Consider the following 21,790-nt stretch of genomic DNA (forward strand, 5'->3'; position numbering starts at 1 on the left):
TTGGTGAATTACATTTAAATAATTCATCAATACACTTTAACGCCAAAATCACCAAGAAAATAAGAAGGTTTCGCCTTAATAATATACAAAATCTACTTAAATGTAATCGTACAATTGCGAAGTTTAAGATTTGGATTTGGAAGTAAAAAAATACGATTTATGCAATAGTATTAATTTAATACCTATAAAATGCAGTATTCAAGTTCGTTTATATTAAAATATCAAATAATAATAAAAAATCTACTCCTCAATAATGTTTCCTTATATGGGCGTTATAGGTGGGCGTGGTCGATTGACTTGATCAATTCCACCAAATTTCAGCTCTCTAGCTATAATATTAGACTTTTATGCCAAAAAAAAAGGGAATCTTGCCCATTGTGCAGTGTAACTATCAGATTGTGACCATTTAAAACGCATATTAAATGTAAAACAGTTATTTTTTTAAACACAAAATTATACATATGTTGGTACACTACGGCAGGGGTCGGCACACAGACTCACACATTTTTTTGGTGCGTTTGTGTGCGAAGACAACAGACACGAAGTCAAATACGTTACTTATTTCTCTGCCGTTGCGAAAGCCGAGGAATTGTGCATAGATCACACGAATGCTTCTCTGTCGCTGAGGCAAGAGAGCAGAATACGAAGCCGTTTGTGCATAGCCCGCTCTGCCGCTACGTCAGTGGGGCAGAATTTTCTCTGCCGCTACGTGAGCAGCGCAGAATAACGAAACCACACGAAGTCTTTACGCTGTACGTGTGCCGACTGCGCTGCCCAAATTTTTTTCCTATGCACAGTGCATACGACGCTGCCGGCCTCTGCACTACGGAAGCGGGAACCCATTCTTCTCTTTTATCATCCTATTGGCGTTTCAAGTACACAAATAATACACAAGTAGGTTTTACCCACAACCATGAATAGCAGATGCAAGGTATCAAAAGTAAAAAAAAAAAATGTATAAATTGTTCAACATTCAGGAAATGCTATCAACTTAGACTGTCCATCTATTTTCTCATAATTAAAATTGGAAACAAATGTATTAAATTGGAATTAAAGTTAATATATTGATTCGTTTTGCTTAAATTAGATGTATGAGTATTCTTATATGAGTATCCTTATATGAGTATCCTTATTGGTAATTTCAACAGGTTCTCAAAGAACCTGGCAGCCGTCTCTACGTAACGTTCTTATATGAGTTATTAACAATCATGAATATCCTCGTATGCATGAAATTTTTTTTAACACTCTTAATTTAATTTGTTTAATAACTATGAATTTTAATAGCTTATAGATAATGATCCCATTTGTCCAATACAACGACCCCCCTCTTCATCAAAAGTGGCCAAAGTCAATCGAGAAAGCTTATTGCATAACACCCCATTTCCATTATTTTGAATAGGATTTGGCTCTGAAATAAAAAATGTTATTAATATATTTATTTACGTATTATGCATAATTTAATTAGAATAAACTTAGAATACCAAGCAGCAAAACTGTATCACAATTTGTTTCAGTTTTTTACAACGATTTTATAATTTATTACACTCCCATTACTTTGTCTTGTAGCTTCTAACAATATCATAGGTAGATAAAAATACAAAATCAAATTTAACCAGTCGTGACGTTGTTAAACCGTATGTCGTTATTTATCTACATAACTAGCCAGATCGGTATACTTAAGTCTGTTTCTACTCAAACTAGTCTCTTAGCTTAAAAGCTATTCTAACGAAATTTAGCACACAAACGGATCGGCACGCCGATCCTAGGAAAATGGATGTTTGTATAACTATGTATATGATTCTATAAATCATAAGGATTTAGGCAAAATCGAACCAATAAGGTAAAGTTGCCATTGTCAGAATATATAGATAGTTGAAGTATTGCTTGTTTTCTTTTCTTCACTTTTCATTTCATTGCCTTCATTTTGTTTACAGACCCTCGTCTATGCTATTTTTTGAACAGGATATCATATAACCATAGGAACCAACGTCGAAAAAAAACCTTTTCTGTTACTGAATATTCCAAGACTTTTTCTTATTTTTTAAATTATCAAAAATGCAAGGTTTCGAACGCTTTGCTTTCTTTCTTGTTTTACATTGAAATAATCTTACCATCGTGAAATGGCTCTGTTGAGTTTCCTTCTTGTTTTTTATTCCTTATTTGATCCGTGAAATGTGAAATAAGTGCATCAATCATGGCAGCTTGCTTTGAAAACACCTGCACAAGTTTTGATACTTGTATTCCGTTTTCGACGGCATCAAACTGAAAAATGAGATGTATTAATAGATATGTATGTATGCATGTACTTATAGTTTAAAAATGGGAAAAAGCTTTGTACCTGCAAAAATATGCAGGTAAGACATTCCGCATCATCAGTTGCACTTGGCTTTGCATAATCCCAAGACAAATCCTCATATCGCAGACCCAACAATAACGTCTATGAGATAAACAATTTCAAATGTATGTTATTTAGAGTCACGACACAGTCCTCATTAACGGTTCGTATTTTCTTTGTTCTGTACTTACACTTTCGTATGGGTCTATTATATAAACTCCTCTTTCATTAACAGCAATCAGGACCTCCATATCTTTTTGGTTGACCAACGCCATAATACCCCTTACAGGTTGCTCCATTTGTCCGTGGAAAAATGCAGCCCTGTGAAAAGAACGTTTCTCATTGAATGATTGAAGATGAGAGTCTGATATAATGCAACAAAAGATGAGATCAAGGTATAAACATAAGCTTGGTGAACAGTATGTACAGTATGCAGAATAACAACAGGATCAGTGAATTAAAATTAAGTACCAGCTTTTCAAACTATATTTCATAGATAAATGTAGTTGTACAGTTTTCATCTCGCACATATCTGTGTTAATATTCCTAGGAGGCAAGCCCCCTGTGCAATCGCACTGCGCCTGATTAACACATCATAATTTTGAATTTATACTAATATTAATGGTAAACGAGAAGGAACGTGTGAGTCGCTTTTTTGGACGCGACTCTACTTTTATAGCCGTACTCAGTCCGTATATAAATTTGTTAACATTTATGTAGAATTTTAAAATATTTTACATTTTACGTTCGTTTGTTACATCTGTCATCTACATCTAACATGTTTATTCTAAATCTGAAGTGTAGATTATACATCTACAATGTATATTATACATCTTCTCTGCGAAAGGTCGCGCAATGCTTAGGGCAGAGTGTGTGCGAGCGAGAAAGAGAATAAGTAGCGCCAGCAGCGCCGGAGGAGGTGGGAAAGCAACTGGTTGCTCCAGCTCTTATAGGCTCTGAGATTTAGTTTTTTTTTAGAATATTTTAAATTTATTTATTTATTTTTGTATTTTTGTAATGTTTTTTTTCAGAGGCAGTGCTTTTATTTTTCACATAACAAAAGCTGACAAATGCAGCTAAAAATCAGACCTAGACACTTTGTATCTGCAGCTCAACGCCTGGAAGATATTAAGCTTTCAAATTCGAATTTGATCATTTTTTTGCGGTATTTTTTCCCAAATTTTTGACTTTAAAAACTCGGGAAAAGTCGAAAAAATTATTCTTGGCATGCATTTTTAGTTTTAGATAGACGCATTAATTAGGCGTTGTTTAAATTGCAACTTAACAAAAATTAACTTGCAGAAATCGGAAGACTCGAAATAAAATATCGGGCTACGACGACCCAAAACTATTTTATATAATATAGAAATATACTTTATGATTACCCATAAACTTACCCGTAAAATGGGAGTGCCCAGCAAAATTCCAAATATTTACGCATTAATTTTCGTGTGGTTGCTGTCTGGGGGACTCTTTTAAATTGCTCTAAAAGTTTAACCTCTGCGGAGTTCTTTTGGCTAATTGGTAGCCACAACCAATTCGAACTTTTGGCAACAAGTGCTGGTAAAAACCGAGCTTGGTTTTCTCTAAATTGTAAGAGTAGACTTAAGGTGAATTTTTAATGACTTTTAACTTACCGAAAAAATCCTACTGTGTGGGTATGAGAATTGTATGGCCCAAGCTCAATTCGGGCCTGAATACCACCTAACATGAGTGAATGCACTGGTTCCATAATATATCTTCCGGTTAGCACATTATTTCTTGCCTCCTCATAAAGAAGTTCCAAAATTCGATAATCCCTAAATATTAGGTGAATATAATATTAGTTTAGTTGGATCCTTTTAAAAATTATTTCTAAAAATTACTTGATTTTTTCCTCATCTCTTTTAGAAAAGAATACATTTCGCTTTAATACAATCATAGGTTCATCATATTTTTGATCACTTGGGCTACCATTGCTGAATTTCTGAAGCAGGTTTGGCCACGCTACACGTACAATATAAGGACAGTGATGCGCTTTTAGTTGCATCTCCAATAGAGTACTTGTCATCCACAATCCAAAAACGCTTTGGGCCAGCAATTTATTCGATATTCCTAATTCTTCGCATCCCAACGCAGCGGCCAGCATTACCTGAGACGGACATTGGGCTGTACCCTCAATCTCCATGTGTACAGCAACTCGGGACATAAGATATACACATGTTGGAATTACCTAAAGTGCATAAAAATTATTTAAATAGTCAATTAATTGATAAAATATTAAAGATAGAAAGACCAAACTCTTACGTTTTGTAAAGCCCGACCCAAACTTGATGAAGGCTTTCCAGCACTTGCTAAATTAGAAGTTGAGCTGGTTCCCAGAACACGTTTTGGAAGTGCAGACATTGGTTGGGCGTCATTACCACTGTTACATTTTTGGTGTGCTTGTAAAAATGACGAATTGTTAAGCAATCCTGAAAAGTATATTAAATAAAGACATTAAATATAATACACATATTTATGTTTGTCGCGGATACCACAACCCTCAGATTAGGTGTTTGTTCAGAACGTGTTTCGCGGTTAATAAGTGATTTAAAGGTTGGGATTTCTCATAGACGTACCTTACCGGGATGCTCTACGAGACAAAGGGCGGTGGAATCTATACCTGGTATGTTTTTAGCGACATCCAATATTCAGTTGCATTTATGTGCTTTGGTGGTTGAAAATGGATTTTTTTATAGCTTGGAACAGAAAGATTCTATTAGATGTGAGGACAAATCTGCAAGGCAGATAAGTCTTTGATTCGATGTTGCGGGTGCTCAAAAATTTTGCTGAGAGCGGCGATGCTTGAGAGCTCGGTTTGTGGTATCAAAGTACAATCCGAATCGGGAGGTTGGTTCCGGTTCCGGTCAAAACTTGTTATTTACAACTCAGAATTTTGTGGCACAACAACTAATTTCAAACGACAGTTACGAAATTCGTCCTGCAAGGAAGGATGGCCACGATTGAATTCTCGATACCAGTTTCTTGTATTGGAAATGCCTAGTTTCCCTAAGCTAATCTAATCATTCTTCATTCTAATCATGTTTATGTGTTAATTTCAATTTTTCCGGACCAAGGGAAATAGGGATTCATTTTTATATGTATATATATATATATAGAAGATTATTATTTGATTATGCGCATACATGAAATGAGATATGGACAGACAGGCATCGATTGGAATATATGTTTACTTAGTTGTTGTGCCACAAAATTCTGAGTTGTAAATAACAAGTTTTGACCGGAAGTTTTACGAGAATCGAGGAAAACCAACCTCCCGATTCGGATTGTACTTTGATACCACAAACCGAGCTCTCAAGCATCGCCGCTCTCAGAAAAATTGTTGAGCACCCACAACATCGAATCAAAGACTTATCTGCCTTGCAGATTTGTCCTCACATCTAATAGAATCTTTCTGTTCCAAGCTATAAAAAAATCCAGAAATTAGAACAAAGTGGTTCTAATTTCCGAACTTCCGCTGAATTTGGTTTTTGGATTTGGATCATTTTTAATCTGCTATTTATTTAGGAAAACAATCTTTGTGACAAAACATTGAAGGGGAAAATAGTCAAAACAAGTTTCACAGAATTCACGATTCACTGGTACATTTTCTAATTCTAAATCATTTTTGAAATGATGCAAAATTACGAGGGTGTTTTGATTCCGGATAGAACCCAAAAAGGTACATTTTGAGCATATTAGTTAGATTATATCTGCATAAATGAAGTGCACGTACATTTGGAGGGAAAATCAAGATATTTTTTATGTAGAAAAATCACCACGTTTCACTTTCGGCGCTTGTGTATAAAATAAATATCTGTCTTAAACTAATTCTTTATGATATACAATTTTTGGTAAAAAATGGTTTCCTTAAGAATAGGAAACAAAATTTCGAGGGCATCGATACAGGTTTTAAGTTTACATCTGCAGGACCACATGAGCTACACCAATCCTGCACGTGCCATAAAATATTCATTTATTTTGTTAAAGTAGTCATTTTGTTAAGCTTCGATCCTTTCCTTCCTACAGGTCGCTTCCGACCCGAAAGGAGGCTTCTTCCTCATTTCTCGAAAAGGACGCGAATGTCCCGCCAGCAGACATCTATCCACTGTTAGACTACGGATGTCTATTTGAGGGCGCTTTTGGAAAGGGCACATCAGAACTGAGGCGTAGACTCAGAGCTCGTAAGCTGGGTACAAAAGTTGCTGGATTCAAGGATTTGCTGGGGTTACGCTTATGATCAGCCACCCTCCAGTTATAGCTTTAACAACCAAAATTGTTTTTTTACAAGAATTCGATCAGTCATTCGTTCGTATTCCAAGGAAAGTCAGAACTAGCTGTTAGAGGTAGAATCCCTAAGAGTCTCACCTTTTTCTACAAAGTTACAAACTCGGAAAGTTGGGCCATTATTTAACCGAACGGAAAAGAATTGGCTATTAACATGTAAGCCAAGTTTTATGCAAAAATTTGTATAATGAAACTTTGAGAATAATTTTTCAAAAGGCTAAAGGCTAAAAGTTTTAACATTGACTTTCTGTGTATTGTTAGGTCGTTCAAATAAAGTGCTTACTGCAACAATCATAAAAAGTCAAAAAAACGATTTGTGCCAATCGAGGATTTAAAGTGCGGGAGATAGCAGAGACCATGGATTACCAGTGCTGTTTTAGAGATTTCTAAACGAAATAAACTGAAGTTTGTATGCGATATTTCAATGCGTCTTCGCATTGGCTTCATCCGTTTTGGCCACCAAACATTTCTATGCAGCTCTTCCTGAGATGCTTCTGCATCTCTCTCATCTTCACTGTTTAACCTGGTACAATGGTGCGCTACGAAAAATCTGTTGGGTACACAAACCTAAAGTCTGATGTCATTTCCCTACGAAATGGTCTGCACTATTGGTCTCTATCACAAAGTTAGCAAGTTCAATGCGGTACTTATCTAGCTAATTTTCTTAATCTTCAGTCAATCTAGCCATAAGTAATTCCAATTCGCACGCAAAATACTAAAAACGCAATTTAAAACGAACATTATTCTTACCTGAGGGGCTTCGAACATCAGGCATAGGACAAAGAGCACTTGCATTATTGAGTATATTAGTTCCCATGTCAGTCAGGCCACTATGACAAGGACCATGAGATGATGCAGTCATCGCTGAAGTTAGCTGCGCTGATGACAAGCAGTCACTTTCATTTTTTCCAGTGCTTACAACACTGGATACACTTGCAGATGACGCAAATGAACCTCCTATAGCTGTTTGAATTTGAGCTGTAGTTACCACACGATGCACTGTGTACATAATAGGAGGAGCAGGCACATTGACGGAACCCAATGACGTTGATGCTTGCGACATCGCTTGCTCGCACATTGCTACATTTGACTTATTTTGATGACTCTCTGTTGCAGGCGGAAACATCGCACAACTTTCAAAGTCATTAATTGGGTTTGCTGTAGACGTCGACAGTTGTGGCAATTGATGAATTGGTTGAGTATGACTTAGCTGTTGATTTTGTGCTAAAGAATGCTGTATGTGGAGGCAGTTGGGCTGTTGTTGTTGCTGATTTTGATGTTGGGGTATGGTTGATCCAGTGTTTAAGTGTCCAGCATTGTTAGTATTGTAGTAGTTATCACGACACTTGAAATCCGTAGTGTTATAATATAAATGCGATCTGGAAAATACAAAGTTATGATGTGAGATTATGAAATTGTTCTTTTGCATCGTACTTACTCATAGTCCTGAGAAGAAAGCTTTTTTCTATTATACTGTAGTGTTCCCAACGGAACCGTCATTATATTAATATAATTTCCTGCGTTGGCTGCGTTCTTGTTACATTGGCCACTACTGTTGCAGCCTGAACCAAAGGGACTTCCCATGCTGCTGTTTCCACTAAGTGATTTATTGTGATTGTTTGCATTTCGTTGTGTATAGCCAGATTGCGATTGATAAGGGCTGCATGCTACATACTCCTGTCCAGAATTCAATCCATAATTAATTTTGTTTGATGCGTTATGTGGAATTGCCGAAGTGGATGGATCCTGCTGCATAGCACTCCGGCAGTAATAATGATTCGGCTCCATATTCTTATAAAATAAAGAACATTATGCACATTTATTAGCACGTGTAAATCTGAACTATTTTATTTCTGTCAAAACTGATTAAAAATCTTTTTCAGCCAAGTCTTATATATGTATCTTATTGGTCAAATTTGGAAGGGGGAAAAAACAAGAAATGCAAGGCAGTGTAAGTGAGAATTACATCGCTGGTTTGTCTTTATAGTCTATATGGTAGCAGGGGAACGGCAAAAAAACTTTGAAAGTACAATTTGGATAGACTTTGACGTATTGCTTTATCAAGAATATTGTATACTTAATGGGCCGGGCTTAATGTGCTTCCTTCTGGCTATGACATACTTTTTTTGTATTTTCATCATTAGGAGCTTATAAACAAACCCAAAGTATAGTTTCAATAATATAGAAAAGAAAACTTTTTTTAACTAGTATAATCAAAGAAATCTTTATGGATTGCAGTTTTATGTACTATATCATATAGGAACGATGGTTCCATAAATTGTACTTGTAAGACTAAGCTAACTTATTTCAAAAGTATACTGCTGTTTCAGTTAAAATTAAAATAAAGGCCCTCATTGCTTCTGGCATTCTATTTTATTACAAAAACTTACCGACTAAATGTACATAAATTTGTATTTATGTATGTGTCAGCATACGTGTTAGGATTTCTACAAAACAAATTTGTCTATTTTTGACGATACAGTATAGAAAATATGAACATCACTTTGCGTAGCAATTCTGCCACCGCTGAGCGGTTGAATATATATATTTACCAACTAAATACACATACATATTAACATCCAATCGTACATTTTGATGTATTTATTTACGTTTTCATACACTGTTTATGTATACACATAGTTTGAATATATATTTACAAGTTACCATGCGAATCGAAATACTTAAGGACATGTACATATTTACATGCGTACAGTGCAATTAAATCAATTCATGCCTGCGAAAGTTTGCACATACATATGTACATACATACATACTTATATACTTTTTTGTACACGAACTTGCAAATCACACATATCTGTATGTACATTCATACATACAGAGAATTCGTAACTGGGTGGAACTTTGGTGGCTAGTTTTATTGTTAAATCTGATGAAAACTATATTCTTACTGTAATTTACATGTATTACGTACATAAATGGGTATCTTTGAAAACATGTGTTATATGGATTTCATTCGGAAGATACATTTTTCGCTGTCTTGCGCGTTAAAGCTTCTGTAACTTTTTTCCCAACATCTTTATTGTTTGAGGCTTCATTTATGGAAGACTTTCACTGAAGAAACTAACGTGTGGCAATGACATGAACTTCATTAACCTTTTTATACACAAAACTTCCAACTAAGGCAACATAGCACACAAATATCTATGTACTTATACAATTCCTGCCTTAAAGCAGACAAACGAGGTAAACAAACACATGCAAACTTCGAGTCTATATTAAACGCATGCGCACAATTTTCTGTACATATGTTTGTACTTTGGTCAGCGGACTGACTATCGATAATGCTGGGACTCAACAGTTACCAAAATCAATACTGCCCCCTCTGTATAACTATTTGATAAGAATCGGAAAACATATACAAATTTAATTACTGCTCTCTTGGAGAGGATGTTGATTTTCTTTGACCAATTGCTTGCAACGCACTCACAAATGCATTTTCGATCCTATCTCATTTTGCAATAATCGGGAAAGAGAAAATTTGCGCAGATCCTTTTTGTGCTTCACGCAATATATTTACATACATATGTATTATTGTTATGAATCTTACTCACATATGAACGATTAAATCTTCCCTCGCATCTAAACAACAGTCTTTAAAATGGACACGTCCGTTTATTGTTTTTAAAAAACTTTATTATTGATAAACATAGTAAACATGTAGATATTTTATTTTTTCAACTTTTGTAGTTGTGGAGCCGATATTTTCACTTTTCCGGGAATATTTCTGGCCAGAGACTCCTCCTTTATACTTTTCAGTAAATCTCTTTCCCGATTATTGCAAGTCTTCTCCTTTGCAAAGATATTGAGTGCCACTTTCGCAGCTTTTCCACGTTTTCCGGTACCTGGCGTAAGCTTCACTTTGAATCTGCAACAAAGAAAAACACAATTGCCCGTTACCATAAAAAACTGTATTAAATGTACTATAATTAATAATAATAAGTTCTATAATTAGTTTATAATTAATGAGTCTGCCTGAAGGCTATGTTGCGCTAGTTAAAACTCTTAATTAAAATATAGTATTCAACTTAAGCTAAAAATTTTTAAATAAATTACAATTCACCTGCGAATCAAAAAATATTCTTGTTAGTTAACTTATTTTATGATCGACGCTCAGTGGGGTCTTCGGCCCATTATTTTTAAATATAATCTGCAAGACTGCATGGTGCTACAATAACTAGAAGCTTTACAATAAATAGTCAAAGTTTAATTTGGATCCTGGTTAATATTTGCCTGTTTGCGGCGCATAAAAGGCTGCATTTTTTTTGGATTGGTAAAGAAAGATTAATGGCCATTTCCGCTACGCATAATAATTTTCAATTTTAGTTCTAATCAAATATAATATTTTTAAATATACAAAAACATTTTTGTTTTCTTATAAAACTTATTAAACACTTGTTTTTAATTGAATAGTCTCCACATTGGAAGGATGTTGTAATAAACTTAACATTTCTGTTGAATAACTATTTGTCGAACTATTTTGTGATCTCACATGTCTAATAAATGAAATATATGGAATCATTAGTATACGGACCCAGTTTTTGGGTTTTTTCAACTTTAACTTGACTTAAAAAAAATTAATCCATAAATTTTTATTTATTTTTTCTTTTTTTCGAAAATAAGACCAATTTTGTATAAATTTTTGAGACAAATGAATACATCTAGCAAACGATACCAAAAACAGACTCATAAGTTACACAGTTTACTTTTTAATATTCTACCTAAAAGATGCAGTACGAGTATATCAATAAAAGTTCAATACATTTTTGCACAATAAATAAATTTCCCCTTTTAAGTGAAAGTTCGGGCTTTGAATACTCTGAAAAAGTTTCTATTCATGTTATTCAAAGCGCGCATAAAATTCTATTCTAAACTTTACGTTTTACGTAGTTGTTTTTATGATTAAATGGATAATTTCAAAGGGTCTTTGAAACCTTAGTAAAATATAGACCAACTTACTTGTAATGTTGTAGTGCCTGGTATGGAGCTACAACTGGAATTGCAAAGAGTAACTCATCTCCTTCAAGCGGCTGTCCAGTTAGACTGTTAAGTATATCCATGTCAACTCCAGCCGGCATTTCTTCATTTTCGTCTAATTCCATTTGGTTTTTAGGTTTGAAAACGGAAGTTTTCGGAGGCTTTTCTGCTTCATTAACAATAACAGGATTTTCAACGTCTTTGCTATTATTGATAGACGCTTTTACTTTTCCGGACGAATTAAGTATCATCATGCGGATTTCACGTTCCTCATCATCTTGATCCTTGTATTTTGACTTCATTTTTTTTAATTTTCCTTTCTGACCTCGTTTAACTTGGGATGAGCTACTTGGCTCTGCATCTACGGATGCGTTATCTGATAGCTTAATTTCTGGTTGAGACGATCGTGCTTTATTAGCTCTATTTTTTTTGGCATTATTTTGTTGCTTTTTGCGACTAGGTCCAGCTAATATAATTGATGTTTCCTCATTTATAGCCTTATTTGATAAGATCTCATCGGTAGATTGTTGTTCCTCTGCATTTAATGCATTTGGTTTAACTGTTATTCGGCCAGTATCATGCTCAATCATTACTTCAGTATTGGGAAAGTCAGAGTTATCATTTCTATATTCTTCAGGTGTGCACACAACGCGTCGCGTTTCCAAATCTTCGCTTACTTCATTTAATAACATATCCGTTAAATCATTTTGTTTGAAACTATTTTCGAAGGGAGCATCATCTATGCTTCGCACTTTACGCTCTCCCACGTGGCGTGGCACAAAACTGTCTTCTAATTTAAAAAGTAAACTAAGTCCCATTGTGAGATGGCAAGAGGGTAAGAAGTTTTTTTTGCCTCTGATCATAAAGCTGCCTGTTGCCAAATACTCCCCCGTTGGAGCAGTTTTACTGACTTGCTCGCTGGTTACCCAATAAGAATTTGTGACCACTTTGGCATCCCAGGCAACGCTGTATGAAATGGCCATAGAACCGGCCTCCACTAAAGTTTTGGGAGGTATATCTTCTCCAGTTGTATTTCGTATAACAACGCTTGATGCACCTTGAATTTCAGCATGCACATAAATGTCTTTCGGACGCATGTATCTAAAATGTAAAGTATATTTAGAAAGTCTGTGAAGAACATTACCCTTGAACCTACTTACCTCTTAACAATCAGTTCATTTTGCTGCGCATCTCTTCCCCCAATTACTAAGAAATTTTCCGAACTTATAAACCAATAAAACTTTTCAAACCAGAAGACTTTTCGTGCCTTAACTATGTTGGATATAGTTCTGACTTCTTTGAGTGTTTGTTGCGTCTTACGCTCGGCTGATTTGAGTGCCTTTTGAGAAGCATCAACAGTTTTCTGTTCTTTCTGAGCTGCTGAACGTTTTAAGTCGTAGTAGCGGCGAGCATTAGCCCATGCTGACAAAGCTAAGTCCACATCAACAACGGTCAAATCTTCACAGTCAGTACCATGCTCGTTTTCGTTTTCGTTTTGACTAACATATGGATCACTGAGTATCAATGATATATGATTAATTTCTAATTTTAGCTGTTTTATGGAACTAGCAACAACATCACCATTTGCCTGAGCCTCTTTAACCAGCTCATGGATATCTGGCCAAGCTAATTGACTTGCAATGGCAGACTGAACTGCCCGAATCGCATTATCTACCAAGATTTGATTGGAAGTAATTAGTTCGGCTTTCTTTTTATCATCATCTTGAACCTTATTTAGCTCCTCCAGTCGCTTTGCATGATCCTTTTTTACATTGGAAAGTTTTTTTAAGGCTTCACGTTCCTGTTGTAGCGTTTTCATATCAATCTTTTGCGATTCTTGAGACGAATAAAACTCATCGACAGCTTCCAAAAAGGATTCAAAAATTGTAAATTCATAATCTTTAAATTGAGCAAAGAGAAACGGTTGGAATTCAATATTTCTGAAAAAATATTCAATTTTCCCATTTTCTATTGGTTTTTCCTCTTTTACTTGAATAATATATCCTTTTGATTTCCCATTGTTTCCATCATTAATAAGATTCAGTGCGCTCTGTAAATATATTAAAATTCAAATTACTTTCATTATATGATTATACGCCTAAGGAAATAGATACTGTGATTTACGCGAAAATTTTAGATCCGTCTACTGATCAACCTTGTATATAATATATACCTAATAATAAATGTTCTAGCTGTTTCTAACACATTTGGTTTTAACTAATTTTCCCGAATTTTTTGGGCGAATGTCAAGTAATGCTGTATCTCAGGAGAAAAAATATATTCTTGATGGCTACGAAAAATTGCTGGACATATGGAGCTATAGACAATATTGCGCTCCGTATGCAGAAGGTTTTAAAAAAGTTATAGATTGAATTTACTACGATTGAAATTGCAAGTAATATTGATAATTTAAATTTAGTCCAGACAAAAGTCAACATTTCTGCAGCCAGTGATTTCTGCAATTTGCACGGCATGACGAATATCACAAATATTTTAAGACCTATGCGCAGACCTACTTAATATATGTACATGTCGCATTAATGTTTCAGGATTTATGTGACGGCGCAACTTGGCCCCCTTGCGTCTTGTTGAACATGGATGTGTGGTACTCAATAAGCAGGAAAGAAACTTTTACTTATTTTATTTGTGCATACAAAGATTGCGATTTACCATGTACCTCAGTAGGTGGAACAGTCATTCAGTACGTGGATAAGAGGGAACACTTGGCTAAGACCTACTACGATGACTGAATCACGTCTGAATAGTAATTTAAATATTCTTAATTAATAATAGTAATATCATTCAAGTTTTTCTTCTTGAAATTTTGTAGTGCTGAGTGCACACAGAAGGCTCGTAAAGAATTCGGAATTCCGAGAAGACGTCTTGGAGGAGTTTGTAAAAGTCACAGAATGGCGAAAAATTCTGCGTACGCCCTTACGTACAGTATATGTACATACATATGCATAAAGAGGTTTCTCTCTGCAGTACTTAAAAGCAACATCATTCGCATCATTTGGTAAAAAAAAATATTTAACCTAATTTTGCTTACCTTTACAGCCATTTTTAGAGTTGGTAAATCTTTTACAATGTCAAAAATCTTTACTTCCGATTTGGCATTTTTTAGATTTCGCTGCTTTCGTTGTTTTTTTGAGTTTTGAACATTTTTTGAAATCTCTTCAGCTACATCTACGGCTGAAGTGATCCCCTGCGGCATTAAACGATTTTCCAAATCATGTAAAAGAAGAACATGTTCAACGACTGCAGGGCCACAATTTAAAACCGGCATTAATATTTGTCGCAAATTTTCACCAGGAGGGGCTTTTTCCAGTAGGTCGTCTAAAAGATCCAGTCGAAATGCATCATCTTGATGTTTAGCACGCTCAACGGGATATTTTTCACGGACAGCAAAACGGATATTCTCGCCCTCTGTATGTGGCCGCAGGATGTAAAGTGTTGTTAGTTCAAAATCCGTCAAGATCAAATTTCCTCGATCGTATAGCTCAAGTAAAACATGATAGGCGGCATCGCCACTTCCAAATTGAAAATCCACTATGCGATCCACACCCAATTGACTAATTTTTTCCAGGCGCTTATTTTTTAGGTGCTTCCTTAACTTCATACTAAAGCCAGAAGGAGCTACATTTTTCGGCCACTCAAACCTGGTTGTGTGAAACCGAATGCCAGACTCGATCAAAAGCGTAATCTTCTGAACCGCTCCATTACCTTGCAGGCGGATAAGGTAAGTCTTGTTATCAATATCGTAAATTTGATTCACACGCAAGCCAACCAACCTATGATAAAATTGTTTTAATTAATATAATAAATATAAACATTAGGTGTTAGTTGTATGCCTACTTTTGAAGTTCTGCGACTCCGCAAATTATATCATATGTACTGAAACGTGTCTTCATAGCTCCAGCGCTCAGATGTCATATGAATCGAAATATTTATATGTAAGTTTCTGTGAATTTCTGGATTGAGTCGAGGGTATTTAATATGGATAGTTAAATACTTTTTCCATATGAGAGCGATTTGTTTCGTAAATTTCCCGTAAATTCAATTAAAATTGAAATGTTTTTTCTTTAATGCTAATGTACGTGTAGTTAGGGACGACCCTTTTTTAAATTTATATCGATAGTTGAGACAAGTGTCGAAAAATTGATAGCACGCAAAGTGAATTTACTATTCAATCGTATTTAATTTCGCCAACGAAAAGGGCTGGAAAATATAAAATTCGTAATTATTTACATTTTCATTACCGACAATTACACAAAAATACCAAAAAATATATGGGAATAGTTATAGCCCCTTCACACTTGGCGCGTTTCCTATCGATATCGGTTTAGACGCAATGAAGCAGAAAAGGCGTTCACAATGGCCGATGTGCGTCTTGAGAATAGCTGATTTGAGTGCTTGACGGCGAGGAAAGTAACAAAATTTTGGGAAATTGTGCAAGACGATGGAAAATGAATATGACGAAGTTCTACTCAGAAGTGTATGAAAGCCTCAGGGGCTCACAGAAATGTCTTATGATAATAATAAAATGAGTTTAAAGTATTTGTTCTGAGTACAGAACAGTCGGAAGGCTGTCAGCCAACAGCGTGTGCAATATACTGCATGAGTCGTGTCCGACGCGCTAAACTTTCCGTCGACCGAATCAGGGATGAAGTTCGTATGGAAACGATAAAAAAACATGGCTGCATTTCGGTCGACCGAAAATTTCGCAGCAGGAGTTTCGCAGACCAGTTCTTAGTTCGAAAAAAAGGAGAGGCGATAGATATTGGAAAAGCAACCGATGGTATTTTCCTATCTCGAGCGGATTATAGAATTATCCTGTCCTTCATGCGTAACAAGCTCAAGCCGGTTAGAAAAGTGCAATTATGATAAGGCTCGCTTTTGTCTCCACCCAAAAAATGGACTCATTTTTTTTTTGCATAATATTTAATAGATAAACTATTATTGCATTTAGCCAAATTTTTCGCTGATGTGGATTTGGTATTTGAGTTTCGTTACAAAATAGCAAAATAAACAAAACCGATACAAAATTGTGTGCGGAGACCCTTAATGCTTCATTCGAAATATACTAGAAAGTATTTAACCATAAACGGTCACGTTGAACATCACCACACACCCTCCCAAAATATTATCGTATTTTGAATGTTTGGAAAAAACAATCGATACTATCGTGATAGTATCGGGCTCAAATAATTATTAAAAAACCATTAAAACCTTTTAGCAACTTGTCCATTGTAAAAATTAGATGCCACCTGTCGATTTGTTTATAAATGTGTCTTCGTATTTTATAGCAGCCAATCCAAACATATGAAAAGCGCAACGACTATAGCGAAGTCGCCGCGAAGCAGAATACGAGCAGAATGGTATCTGTTGACGTACACGTGCTGTTTTTTGCTAAGTGCCGTGAATTAGCTCAGACTACTCGCTCAGTTTTTACAGTCCCATCTGAAATTAAAGCAGCTGATTTATTAGAGCAACTTGTTTTACGATTTGGGCTAACGACCATAAGGCATAATTTAATCATAGCTCATAACGAATCGTACATCGAAAACTTAAACGAGAGTATAATTTTAAAGGACGGTGACGAATTAGCTGTAATACCGCCCCTAAGTGGAGGCTAAGCAATTCGAAATGAACCACATAAAATTGATAGACGGTCCAATCGACGTCACTTATGCAATAACAATGATAGCTGATCCGAGTTGCGGAGCTTCTTCTGTTTTTATAGGAACCACACGTGATAGCTTTCAAGGAAAAAAAGTAAGATCTTTAACTGAATTACTTCTGAACGAATGTCGCATACATATCAAGTAAATGTATATGGTATCTTCAATTTACAGGTAGTATCATTGACATATGAAGCATACGAAAATATGGCCCTTAAAGAAATGGATAAAATTTGCTCAGACCTCCGTGCAACTTGGCCAGAGTTGAAACACATTTTAATACATCACCGATTAGGCACAGTTCCAGAAAACGAAGCAAGTGTAATTATAGCGGCTTCAGCACCACATCGTTCCGCAGCATTGAACTCAGTAACATTTGCTATAGACCAACTAAAATCCCGTGTACCCATATGGAAAAAAGAATTGTACGAAGGCGACTACGATGCTGAATGGAAAGAAAATTCCGAGTCGATCAGGCCTAGTAAGAAATAAAAAAGTACAACGTTATTTCAGATTATAAATACAATGTACAAATGTATATACAATTAAAAAATATTTTTGTTTGTATGTAATTTACAGAGAAATCCTTAAGTAGTTTTAATTATTCTGCTTGTGTCTGTAAAGTCGATGAGTCGCACGTTGTACCGCGAAATTTAGTACAAATTAGAGCTAATGACTGCGAGCTATCCAAGCGTTTAGAATGTTTTTTTAAAAGAAAACGAGCGGAAATAAATTCTCACAATGTAATTGACTTCAAGCAGTCCAATTTAATCCCTAACATTGATTCCAAAACAGAAGTAAAAGTTTCTTGCGCTAGAACTCAAAGTACTGTTTCAAAACAGGAACAGTCAAATTGTCATTTGAAAGGTGTGTATCAACTCGCCAATATTCTTGTATTTACTTATGTATATAAAATATATCTATCGCAGTGCGGCGTGTTACAAATCGTTGTGGACCACAACAGATGCAGTTCCGACCCAAATACAAACTTGAACTAAATAGGCTAATGGCATCGCGTGTTTCCACTAATGAAATGGGAAAATCGTTGCACAATTCGCGTTTACATGCAATTGAAACATACATTGGCTTGACTGGCAATGATAATGAAAATATTATTAATCGTATAAAATATGTTGAGGACAGAATTTTACTGTTGGAGTCCATCTCGCCAGAATACCAGCATTTTGTAAGTAACATAATACATAGTTCTATAACCATTGTGCTGTTTGATGATTGAGCTTGTTTTATTTTAAAGACGCAGTTTGAACAGTCGAGAATGGATCCATCGGACCACAAAATAAGAACAAAAAAAACCTACTCCGCCCACGAGCTTCGTGCATACATCCATAGAAAAAATAAGGAATGTTCTTGAAACTTGAAAACATTATATTAATAAATATCTTAACCCACTTTTGGTATCGCTGTTCGCAAAAAAGGACGAATTTATTTGTTTGTTAATACAGGGTAGGAGGATTTTGTTAGGAAAGTCAACACGGAACGCGATCTCTCTCAATTTAGCTCGCACGTGTCAGGAGATATGAGAAACTTATGGAGAGAAAGCAGAACTACAACCGCTAGTTATGTTCTAATGTTCCCATTTGTTTGTTATATCAGTCTTTTTCTCTCTATTTACACCAACATCTACCGTTCTAACTCTCTCTGTACACCGCCCCTGCACAAGAAAGAGTTTGTAAGAGAGAGAGAATGAGTAAGCGCGTGGAAGGGGTAGCGAAGCCAGTGCAAATCAATTTGTTCATTATAGCTATAATAATGATCCGATCCGATCTGATCCAGATTCAGCAATCTGGTTAGATATATATGGACATTCTCTATGACTATCAATTGCTTTTTTCTAATTATATTTTCTGCCTTTCAATTTTTTGGCGCCCCCCCCCCCCCCCCCGCCCCCCCGGGCCGCCCCCGCTCACATCTTTACCCGGCCCGGGGCGGGTCCCGCCGGCAAAATAAAAATAATAATAGTAGTGCAATTATGACTTTTCTTATATCCTAAAAAAAAGGACTTACGAGCAGTTCCCCTTAATAATTTTAGTTTTTTTTTTAGAGATTACCTTAATTGCAGATTGTAATAATAGAAAACAACTCAGAATAAACCATCAACATTTTCAGAAAGAAAATAAAATGTTGAAGTACCTCAAAAACGGATCGGTCAAAATAATATGAGACTACGGTCTAACAAAATTTTCTAAGAATGTTCTTTGTATTCTTTGTATCTTTGTATTCTTTCTTTGTATTTCAGTACAATATTAATGTTCTTAAAGTCCCTTAAATATTATTATTATTTGTTCTGTCAGATGTGGGTTGAATTCATACTTCAGGTATTTTAAATCATGCTTAGAAAATACTGGTACATCAATTTGTTCATATAAAAGAATTTTATTAGGATCATTAACGAAAAAAACATCTAGTAGAGTATTAATATTATTTGAAGTCAGTCATAGACGAATTGACAAGATTTAAACCCAATGAAGATATTTCATCAGCAAGGTGTCGTTCTGTTAGCATATTGCCGTTAACGTCGCCAGTTATGACTATGTCTTCGTATAATAGATATAAAGTCATAATTGTGTCAATTGCATCTGAATATCAATAAAACGATTAGGTCTTTAAAGGCAGCCAATTAAAATACTTGTTGAACTCCCTCTACCAGTGACTTCGAGAAACAAGTACTCTATTGCACTTCCAGTGGTCTGTTTGCTTACCTTTTTGGATTTCAGGTTGTTGTTAATATATATGTTACCCCACCTGCATGGCCTTCTCGATCGGATCAATATAAAAATAAAACCGTCACAAGAAAATAAGACATTTAGTTGAGAGACAAAAGACGTTTCAGAAACATATATCACATCAAAATTGGACTTTACAAACAAATACCTAAACTCTCAATTTTGTTGCGAAGACTTTGTGCATTTATATGGCATATATGTAAGCCGTTCTTTTGCTTTGCAAGAACCTTGATAAGTGTGTTGCTATTCGCTGTGGATCCACTTATATTAAAGTGCATATTTTCCCTATCAGTAGCACACGCAATTTACAAGTTAAGATAAGTATAAAAACCTAACAATAAGTTTGAAACATATATCACTTACAGAACTAACGTTAAACATGACAGATAAGAGAGAATCAGTCTAGCGATCATCACGATTTACTACTTTACTACGAATGTTTTCCGGTTCTTCTCTATTCTCTTCACTGTGCTCGGTATTAGCACGAATTAAGGGAGGGAGAACGCTCCCGCAGTTTGCGTTACATGCACGACAGCTCGATGTGTGAAAACAGAAAAGATAAGATAACTACCAACTGCTCTCAGCAGTGCGGCTTTATCTTGCACATGTTCCAGTTGTATATATGTTCTTTGATCAGTGGTAGCGTTTTTATTGTGCTGCTTGCGCAGCCAGTTTCGCCTCCATCTCACCCACCTGACCTCGAAGTACGTGCATCTCTCCAACATCGGTCTCTAGCTCCAGAACTCGAACTTTCAGTTGTTGGGCCACGCCAACCTCTGACTCCAGATGCTGTACCAGCTGAGTGAGTTTTTGGAGTTCACGGGTCATCACCTTCAGCCTATCCTGAAGGTCATGCAGTATGCGATCCTCAGATTGACGAATGCTGTCCGTGATCTGATCGAGCTGCTTACTCATATTTGGGTCGATGAGCTAAACCAATAGGGGCGAAGGTGCATCCGACGAACGAGTGATTTTCAGGTCGGTGGAGGTTTGTTCCCGCTGGCGTTTCGGTGCTGGTGTCATTTTGAGTGTTTTTGTTGTTGTGTTTTTTATGAGTGATTAGCCGTGTATATTATTGAGTGTTCTTGGAGTAAGTACCAGGAGACTGCTCTCATGTGATAATGTGAATGGTGCAAACTCGGCTGGCGTGAATCGGGTTTCTAGATTTCTAGCAAACGCTTCAGCTTTTTCGTTGTCCGATTTTATCCACGTTACGTTGTCATTCTTTTGTGAAGAGTGGCTGCCACTTGATGCAACGGGTGAGTTTCCAGAGATTTACTATTCCACTTTCGGGTGGATCTGCCCTTTCTAACATTTCGTCGAAGTGTTTACTGTTTTTTTCAACGAGTGCCTTTTTTAATAATAATTGAATAATAATAATGATTAATTTTCGTAAGCGTCTCTTGATTCGCATCAAGTCGTCAATTAGAGGGTCTCGTGTTTCAGCAGGTCGGGTCGTATGCGTTGTGTGTGGTTCTGCGAAGAGAGCTTCTTGGATTTGTTGGTTAGCGTGTGTACTGCTGCGTCAATGTCTTCTGGTGACTCCAATTTGGCGTTAAGACGAATATGTTATTCCAAATGAGTTTGAAACATCTCAAGGTTTGCTCGACTATGCAGTAACTTCTTTTTGGCGGGGTATTCGACAGGGGAGGAGTGTATTTCCACGAGAAGCGGTAGGGTAAAAGATAGAAATTCGTCTGAATGTCCAGAAATCTATGCGGAATTCC

At 36.0% G+C, this 21,790-nt stretch overlaps 4 protein-coding genes and 1 long non-coding RNA gene across 9 annotated transcripts; 3 read left to right on the plus strand and 2 right to left on the minus strand.

The window, feature by feature from the left end:
* Positions 1-759: 759 nt before the first annotated feature.
* LOC111072072 (FERM domain-containing protein 8) lies at positions 760-9,929 on the minus strand. 3 transcript variants are annotated; one of them, XM_022363699.2, is made up of 11 exons: positions 9,758-9,929; positions 8,082-8,434; positions 7,394-8,022; positions 4,622-4,788; positions 4,201-4,547; positions 3,973-4,134; positions 3,733-3,921; positions 2,527-2,656; positions 2,339-2,437; positions 2,112-2,262; positions 760-1,408 (listed from the first exon to the last, which is right to left on the minus strand). In XM_022363699.2, the coding sequence occupies exons 2-11, from the start codon at positions 8,429-8,431 to the stop codon at positions 1,278-1,280; spliced, it is 2,355 nt and encodes a 784-aa protein (XP_022219391.1). In that variant the 5' UTR covers positions 8,432-8,434; positions 9,758-9,929; the 3' UTR covers positions 760-1,277. The 3 variants fall into 3 exon arrangements, with proteins under 3 accessions (XP_022219391.1, XP_041449492.1, XP_022219390.1); XM_041593558.1 differs by lacking the exon at positions 9,758-9,929 and adding an exon at positions 9,553-9,567; XM_022363698.2 differs by having other exon boundaries at positions 761-1,408; positions 9,576-9,928.
* On the plus strand, positions 1,968-2,881 carry LOC111072073. 2 transcript variants are annotated; one of them, XR_002607545.2, is made up of 3 exons: positions 1,968-2,290; positions 2,355-2,498; positions 2,571-2,881. It is a non-coding gene; the product is annotated as an uncharacterized LOC111072073 (long non-coding RNA). The 2 variants fall into 2 exon arrangements; XR_002607546.2 differs by having other exon boundaries at positions 1,970-2,354; positions 2,423-2,498; positions 2,571-2,880.
* Positions 9,930-10,265: 336 nt separating the features above from the next.
* Positions 10,266-15,763, minus strand: LOC111072071 (nuclear export mediator factor NEMF homolog). Its single transcript, XM_022363697.2, has 5 exons — positions 15,494-15,763; positions 14,688-15,429; positions 12,799-13,688; positions 11,621-12,739; positions 10,266-10,529 (listed from the first exon to the last, which is right to left on the minus strand). The coding sequence occupies exons 1-5, from the start codon at positions 15,547-15,549 to the stop codon at positions 10,331-10,333; spliced, it is 3,006 nt and encodes a 1,001-aa protein (XP_022219389.2). The 5' UTR covers positions 15,550-15,763; the 3' UTR covers positions 10,266-10,330.
* Positions 15,764-16,900: 1,137 nt separating this feature from the next.
* On the plus strand, positions 16,901-17,274 carry LOC111072070 (molybdopterin synthase sulfur carrier subunit). Its single transcript, XM_022363696.2, has one exon. The coding sequence runs from the start codon at positions 17,014-17,016 to the stop codon at positions 17,272-17,274; it is 261 nt and encodes an 86-aa protein (XP_022219388.1). The 5' UTR covers positions 16,901-17,013.
* A 10-nt stretch (positions 17,275-17,284) lies between these two features.
* Positions 17,285-18,757, plus strand: LOC111072069 (molybdopterin synthase catalytic subunit). 2 transcript variants are annotated; one of them, XM_022363694.2, is made up of 5 exons: positions 17,285-17,413; positions 17,494-17,800; positions 17,899-18,186; positions 18,249-18,505; positions 18,575-18,757. In XM_022363694.2, exons 1-5 carry the CDS (start codon positions 17,285-17,287, stop codon positions 18,689-18,691), a joined length of 1,098 nt encoding a protein of 365 aa, XP_022219386.1. In that variant the 3' UTR covers positions 18,692-18,757. The 2 variants fall into 2 exon arrangements, with proteins under 2 accessions (XP_022219386.1, XP_022219387.1); XM_022363695.2 differs by having other exon boundaries at positions 18,581-18,757.
* Positions 18,758-21,790: the final 3,033 nt, after the last annotated feature.

The sequence above is a fragment of the Drosophila obscura genome, unplaced genomic scaffold, assembly GCF_018151105.1.
Source record: "Drosophila obscura isolate BZ-5 IFL unplaced genomic scaffold, ASM1815110v1 contig_192, whole genome shotgun sequence".
Lineage (NCBI taxonomy): Eukaryota > Metazoa > Arthropoda > Insecta > Diptera > Drosophilidae > Drosophila > Drosophila obscura.